The sequence below is a fragment of the Octopus bimaculoides genome, chromosome 3 (genome assembly GCF_001194135.2).
Source record: "Octopus bimaculoides isolate UCB-OBI-ISO-001 chromosome 3, ASM119413v2, whole genome shotgun sequence".
NCBI classification, from domain to species: Eukaryota; Metazoa; Mollusca; class Cephalopoda; order Octopoda; family Octopodidae; genus Octopus; species Octopus bimaculoides.
Window position 1 is genome coordinate 123,615,058 of NC_068983.1, and position 8,231 is coordinate 123,623,288.

At 34.3% G+C, this 8,231-nt stretch overlaps 1 protein-coding gene across 1 annotated transcript in view; it reads right to left on the reverse strand.

Annotated features, from left to right (window-relative positions):
- Window positions 1-1,052: 1,052 nt before the first annotated feature.
- Window positions 1,053-8,231, reverse strand: part of LOC106880343 (UBX domain-containing protein 4) — a 33,987-nt gene continuing 26,808 nt past the window's right edge. Inside the window, exons 8-13 of the mRNA XM_014930226.2 lie at window positions 7,963-8,132; window positions 6,420-6,542; window positions 5,844-5,946; window positions 4,862-4,984; window positions 3,742-3,941; window positions 1,053-1,747 (exon numbers count right to left, since the gene is read on the reverse strand). Coding sequence (XP_014785712.1) covers window positions 1,624-1,747; window positions 3,742-3,941; window positions 4,862-4,984; window positions 5,844-5,946; window positions 6,420-6,542; window positions 7,963-8,132 — 843 coding nt within the window. The 3' untranslated portion in view covers window positions 1,053-1,623. The remainder of the gene's footprint in view (window positions 1,748-3,741; window positions 3,942-4,861; window positions 4,985-5,843; window positions 5,947-6,419; window positions 6,543-7,962; window positions 8,133-8,231) is intronic.

The window sequence follows — 8,231 nt, forward strand, 5'->3', positions numbered from 1 at the left end:
ATTATATTATATATTCCATATTCTATATCCCACATTGGTTTTGCAGGAATATAAATAAAACATAAAAAACAGACAGTGTTGGAACTCTTTTAAACAAAATAATATATTCCCCTATACACAATCATACAATACCCCTTTTTTTGTATTTATTTTTACTCGCATATATATATATATATATATATATATATATATATATATATATATACACACACACATCTGCCTACAAATTTAAATATGGATATATATAAATATATATATGTATGCATGATCAGTTAACATCACCTGTTCATCATAGCATATAGCTATGAGTCAAACATCATATCTATATATTAATAGGCAGATGTGTGTGTGCCCGTGTATATTATATACATATATAATTTATACAGGTACAAAATTAAATATTGTACAATGCTTTATAACTACACACAGACAGTAGCAAAATACATACACACATATGTATGATAATGGATTCTCCCATCCCTTTTGACATATGACATCAAGTTGTTCAATCAACTGAATTACCTACACATTGAATTAGCATGCAAAGTGGCTGGGTATGCCATAGACACGTGTATCCTTAATGCAATTCTCAAGTTTAATCAGCAAGACACAGCACAACAAGGCTGGACCTACCTTTCAATTACAAGTACAATCCATAGATTGTGATCCAGCCTGGCACGTCATGGCTGCAAAGCAAACTCTTTAACCACTCAGCCACCATGTTTGCATCCATGTGTGGATGCAAACATGGTGACTTTTAATTATATATATATATATATATATATATATATATACATACACACACACACATGTATATACACACATAAACAAACATATATACACAAGCATACACATATACACAAACACACACACACACATATATATATATACAAACATATGCACATATACACAAACACACACATACATATATAAATATTTATTAGCCATTACAAAGTGAAAGGAAGGCCAGGTCTTTTGTGTGAACTTGTGTGTGGCAGCACACAACAAAATATAATATAAAAAAGAAACAAAAACAAAAGCAAACACAGATAAAGAGTTAATTGTACACAGGGATCCAATCCTGTGTACATCCATATATTTACTTTATACAAATAGAGTAAAAATGTAAATCTGTTCACCAATGAAGGAAGCTGGCTAATAAAAGCAAAGACGAAAATAAAAAAGTTGAAGAAATAAAGTAGAGGGTTGAGGAGGAGGAGGGGGGGGAGGAGATGGGTGTAGGGTGAGGGTTTAATCGGCGAGCTGGGCCAGGTTGGTTTGAAAAAGTCAACAAAAAGCCTCTGACATAAGAGTAGCAACCGTCTGAAAGCATGGAGTAATTCAAGAAACCAAGACGAAGAGCAAAACAGAGAGAATATAACTAAGTGGTAAAGCCAGCTATTGAATGTAGTAGTAGTAGTAGTAGTAGTTATAGTATTTCATTTGAGAGGGGCTGAGGATGGCAAAAGAAAGAGAGAGAGACTTGTCACAGAGCTAATGTGATTAAGAATAGCAGAGAGGGGAGGGGGAGGTGATGGAGAAGGTATTTCAATAATAATATAATAATCCTGTTATTTAGTTAAGAGAGCGTGTGTGTAATTTGATGAAATTTGAAAACAGAAATCACATTTGTTGCGTAGAATTTCCATTCCAGGTTGACTGTTCATCGTCATCATCTTGACTACTTGTAAACTTATGGATATTGCCTTCTTGACGACTAATCGGTGACGAACGTCTCTTGTAAGCTCTGAAGAAGCGAGTAAAAGAATGAAAGCAAAAAAAAAGAAAGTATTCAGGTCTATTTGAAAGGTAAATTTTAACGATGGATCATCTAAGACAGTAATAATGAAGCAAAAAAAAAAAAAAAAAATTAAAATATTAAAAATGTACATGCTGTAAAGTGGTTGGCATTAGGAAGGGCATACAGCCACAGAAACCATGCAAAGGCAAACTTTGGAGCATGATGCAGTCCTTGGCTCAATTGGATCCTGTCAAATAGTCCAACTCATGCCAGCATGAATATGGATGATGACGATATGATACTCTTTTACTTGTTTCAGTCATTTGACTGCGGCCATGCTGGAGCAATGCCTTTAGTCGAGCAAATTGACCCCAGGACTTATTCTTTGTAAGCCTAGTACTTATTATATCGGTCTCTTTTTGCCGAACCGCTAAGTTACAGGGACGTTAACACACCAGCATCGGTTGTCAAGCGATGTTGGGTGGACAAACACAGACACACATACATATATATATACATATATATGTATATATATACATATATACAACGGGCTTCTTTCAGTTTCCGTCTACCAAATCCACTCACAAGGCTTTGGTCAGCCCGAGGCTATAGTAGAAGACACTTGCCCAAGGTGCTACGCAGTGGGACTGAACCTGGAACCATGTGGCTGGTAAGCAAGCTACTTACCACACAGTCACTCCTGATGATGATGATAATGATTCTATGCATCTTCGATATTCTTTAATTCAAAATTCACACTTCCAGTCCCACCAAAAATTATGAAGAAATGATTGTCTCCTTTGTACTAGCTGTCCACCAGGGACTCCATTAGACAGAGAGGAACAGTAATCAACAAATGAATTGTCATGATTTCATTATTAAGATTTTTTATCAAGAGCAACGATGGATTGGTAGAATTGTTAGCACATCAGACATATTTACTGGAATAAAAAACCCCCAAAATAACTGTACTTGTTTTGGTGTTTAACATCTGAAATTCAAATTCCACCAAGGTCAACTTCACCTTTCATCCCTACTTTTTCTTAATAGTGAGAGCTGTTTCCCAGTTTTTTTTCCATCTTGTAAGTTACATGGCAACCTCACTAGTTCTGATAGCATGCAAAAAAGCACCCAGTACACTCTTAAGTGGCTGGTGTTAAGAAAGGCATCCAGCCATAGAAACCATGCCAAAGATGACACAGCCCTGTAGCTTGCCAATTTCCTGCATGCCAGCACGAAAAGCAAATGTTAAAAATGATAATAATGATGATATTTGCATCAGTTTTATTCCATGAAAATATTCAGAAAATGTTTTATATATCTAGATGTGTATTCTGCTTTTAGAATGGGTACACTGCATACCTACATGCTGTAAGTAGTAACTGAAAAGATTCATGATAAGAAAGATATCCAGCCACAAATCTATATCTCAGAAAATCCATTCAAGTTTTGCCAGCACAAAGGAGCAGACATAAAATGATGATGATGATAAAGTGCAGTATAAATCTGAAAATCATTGTTCTCACTGTTTTATTAATAATCATTTCTTTTTAATGTTCACATTATCAAACTTGTCTTAACCAGCTAAAATTTCTGTGATAGCTTCTGTATGCTGATTTTTTTAATGAACACAACAACACTTAATTCCTATCTATTCTATTCTCTTTGGTCAGATGAACAAAGCTACTTCTTTAGTCTATGATCCCTGGAACTAACTACTTATACTGAAATTGAAAGCCAACCACTGTATTGACAACAATTGAAATAACAAGCTGTCAAGTGAGACTCTACGTGGTCCCTCAACCTGCTGGAAATAGCACCCAACTCTCCCTCAAATCACACAGAATACTACTTCAGAAAATAAATGACCAAGACATTGTAGTAAGAGATATAAAAAGACAGGATGGTCAGGTTATGGCTGGTATGAGAAATTTGCTCAGTCATGAGAAATTCAAACTAGTAGGGTAACAAAAAAAAAAAAAAAAAAAAAAAAAACTTACGTTGACGGCCGTTGAGAAGTTGTACTCGATGGAACTGTGCTTTCATTGTCTTTCTTTGTGGTTCTACTATCTCCTGGGTTTGCATTGGTTGGTGTTCCAAATATTATTCCATATATAAAGTTCAACAATGTAAATAGAGGTGCTAGTATCATGCCAAGAAAATTGTTGGAGTACTTTTTTGGAGCCAAAACTGATTTTACCTGGAAATAAGAATATAAACAAATGAATACACTGCACCAACAGTCACCACTACCCCACCATCAACCTCCATGCTAGCATGGAAGACAGATGATAATGATATATATGTATGTGTGTGTGTGCGCATTGTAATTTGCTTATGAGAATGGGCCTTAACACATTGTAAGAAGCTTTGCTATTTTCCATTTTCTTTCCCTTCTTCGTGTGTGTGTGTGTGTGTAGGTGCATACATGATGAGCTTCTTTGAGTTTCCAGCTATCAAATCCACTCATAAAGCTTTAGTCAGGAACTATAGTATATATTGTATGAGTAAACCTTTTAGCATTTAAAACGTTTATATCCAGACAAAATATTCTACCTGTTTTACGTTCTAACTGGCCAGATCTGGCCTCTCACACAAACTCTACAATATCATTCTAAAAATTAACAGTTACCTCTTCAAAATCTCAAAGCTATGAGATAATGCATGAATAATTCAAAACAATGTGAATAAATAATCATTACTTTTGAAGGAATATGAATGCTAAAGGGTTAAATTTCTTGATAAGGGTGGAGAGACAATCCATTCCTACATGGGATGAACAGTTTCTGGGGTTTCTAACTTATTATTTACACAGAGGAGCACATGGAAGTTTGCATGTTGAGCTTTCATATTTTTTTACATTTTGTAATTATTTCATTATTTGATATTTTACAGATTTTTCTTAAAACTTGTACAGTTAACTAGAAAGATAATAAAGATACCTGGTACTTTTAGTATCAAGAGCTGAATAAACTTCTAACCATAGAAGAATGAAATGAGAATAGTATATTTCTTCAAAGAGAAATTGAGATAAGATGTACAACACACTTTACAGCAAGTTTGCAAGTTATTTTGTGCAAATACAATAATTGTACAAGCTAGAGGTCACTTTCCACTTACCGGTATGACGAGAATAACAGCACTGGGTACGAGTTCAAGAGATAATAAACTTGAATTCATGTCCTGAGCAGTGAAAGTTCGCTTTGGGAACATTGTATACAGCTGGATATTTGAACCAGTATGCTAGAAAATGCAACAGGAAATCAACGTTGAGAAAAAAAAAAATTGACAAATTACAAAATCACAAGTCTTATATATAATTATCAAAACTACTAACATCTCAATACTTGTTATTTAGCAAACTCAGCTCTGCTGAGGCAGACATGCAGCATAGAGAAAACTTGGCGAACTTTTAAGAGTTGACCAGATATCTAGTTCCCCAATATACCCAACTTCAGTATGGACATAGTGACTTGAGCAAATGTGGTAGCTGAATCACTCTTAACATTAAAAATAGAAGAACATGATCCTAAACTGTCAAGACAACATGCTCAATGTAAAGAAAGAAAAGATCAAAGCATGAATGCTGATTAAACAAACTTCTTTTCTCCAGTTGAATGAGTATCTGTGTGGTTAGCTTTATATTTAATCTCTGGACTGCATTATTCAACATTATTAATGAAAGGCAAATCTAAAAATTGTCAGTTTCATTCCTTCATTTTACAACTTATAAAATTGCAAAAATATAAAACAGAAATGAAAACTTTATATTTTCACCCATTTATAGTAAAAGGCTATTCTAAACAAGACAGATATGGAAAAATATTCTAATCATAGTCGTCATCATTTTATGTTAGTTTTTTTTTCCTTAGGCACAAGTTGACAGATACTCAAAGGCCATGTTTTACAGTCAGATGCTCTTCCTGTTGCCTACCATTTTAGTTACTTCTTAAAATATGCAGGGATGCTGTATACCTATTCTAAAACTGTGATAAAAAAAACGAAGGCAATGTTTATGTTAGATTTTAACAAATAAGATGAAAGCCCTTAGCTGTACAAACGTAGAAAAACACACAGAGTAAGACAAAAATGCAATACTAACTTGAGAAATAAAACTGCAGGCTACTGAAAGTGGTTCAGAGGATTTAAACTGTTGCGTTATTGCAGAACCATCTGGTAAGCGAAACTGAAGTCGGGAAATTTCTCTGGAAATAAAATCCATATTCATAATTAAATAAAATTATCAGAAAGTGACAATTTGGAAAGTTTAACAAAACCTTTATATTTCAGGTGCAAAAGCCCATCTTCAGAAGAAAAACAGTCTGGGAAATGTCCAGTTACGCAGGTTCTTTTAACCCATCCAACCCCACCAATATTATGTAGCAGCAGCAGTCACTCTCCAAGCATCAGTGTAATTGACACAATTACACCTATGCTTGGAGAGTGACTGCTGCTGCTACATAACACTAGGGGATTTGAATGGGTTAATAGAACCTGCATAATTGGACATTCTTCTTCTGGAGATGGGCTTTTGTGCCTGAAATATAAAGGTTTTATAAAACTATCAGCATTGTCAGAAGCTTTCTATTTTCTCTCTTTTTACCTTCTACTATTTTACATAGTAGAGTAGTAAAATATTAAGAAAATGTGACCCTCTAATTCTAAGTTTGATAATTACTTTCGTGCAGCTTCTCTCTCAGCAGCAGTCATCTGATTTTCTTGCATTTTCTTCTCTCTCATCTCTTTTTGCATCAGCTCCCTTTCGACTTTTTCCTGTTCATACTTGGCTTTACGCTGAGCCCTGTCACAAAACGGGATTTGAAATTATCATCATCATAATTTGACACATGAAAGAATTATCTGTTTTAATGAACAAAATAAAACTATAATTTCATTTGTTCATGTTTTTTTTTTTTAATGCTGGCTTATTCCATACTAGCATGGTTTAAAAGAGTCTTATTGAGACAGTATTCTATGGTCAATGTCCTTCCTATTGCCAACTCTTATCTGTTAGATTAGGGAGTTATTTTTATTCTATTAGTCTTCACACACCAAATCAAATAAAACTGTTGAGCTACAGGAAATATTGTTTACAGGAGGATGTAAATGCATAAACATATAATCATTGCTTAAAATGACAAGACACACACGTAGTGCATGTGTTTTAATACTTATATTCTTCTTGATTTGATCTGACACTACCATAAAGTCCATAGGAGGATATATTGAAGTGGTTTCTAAGTAGACATGTTGCCAAAGAAGTTTGAGTAAGAGTGATAAATAGTTGTGATATTCATATAATAGTCAAGGGTATTAACAACTCAGTGTCCGTTTTTCATGCTGACATGAGTAAGAACATTTGATGGAACTGGTGAGCTGGAGAGCTGTACCAGGCTCCAGTCTGTTTTGGTTTGGTTTTTATGACTGGATGCCCTTCTTAAAGCCAACCACCCCATAGAGTGTACTAGGTGTTTTTAATTGTCACTCGCACAGGTGTCTTTTATGTGTTACCGGTACAGGTGCATACAAAAATATCACAAATAAAAAAATTAAGATGTTGACAAGGTTCAATGTTAACATACTTTGCTGCAACATATTAAAAGTCATTAACTGGAACCAGTAATATAAGGTCTTGTCTATCAACTAAAATTGATTGTCTGTCCATTTCAAACATCATTAATTAGCATAATACTATTCCCTGCTGACTATTTATTAACCTTGCATATGATCAGCAGCTAAACCCATAAGCATTTAGATTAACCTATCAAATGTAATGCTTATTTATTCACATAGTTTTTAATTAATCATGCATTATTTTGTAGCTTCAAAATTTTGATAATGTGATTGTTTATTTTTAGTTTGACACTGAAGGGTAGTCATGAGAAGCTGGCTATAGCTGGTTTGAACATAAAACAAGAAGAATATTTCATCCAGATATGGCCATTCTAAAAGCTAAGGGATCAAACTTAGTCACTAGCACAATCTTCTACCTTATTCCTAGTGATGGCTATTTTTCCAGATGCCATATGCATGTCATGGTTAAAGATGTTAATGCTAAAATATCTTCCTCAACCATCAAATCCATGTTGAAAAACAAGGATAGGTATGATACAAAAGACTAAATTTGAACAGCAGAAACAGAGTGAAATGAAATTTCAAACAGCCAGTTTCAACAGCCCTTATTTTACTAAGAAGCCTGATGTACTAGAAATCTTTTTTACCTGTCCCGATCAATTTCTTCCTTGATGCGTTGTCTTGCTCGACGGTCTTCTTCTCTCTCCTTCTTGATTTCATCTTGCATCTCTTTCAAACTTCGGTCAACTTGGCCCCTTCGAAGTTTTTGGACATCTTTCCCAAGCTGTCTTCGGTTAATTTCTTTTTCTTTTTCCTTCTGTTGAAAATTACAAAGTTATTTAAATATACAATTATAATAATGTAACTGCAAAAGAGAAACAGTTTGGAAATGATGCAGTTTCTGATAGGATGGGGG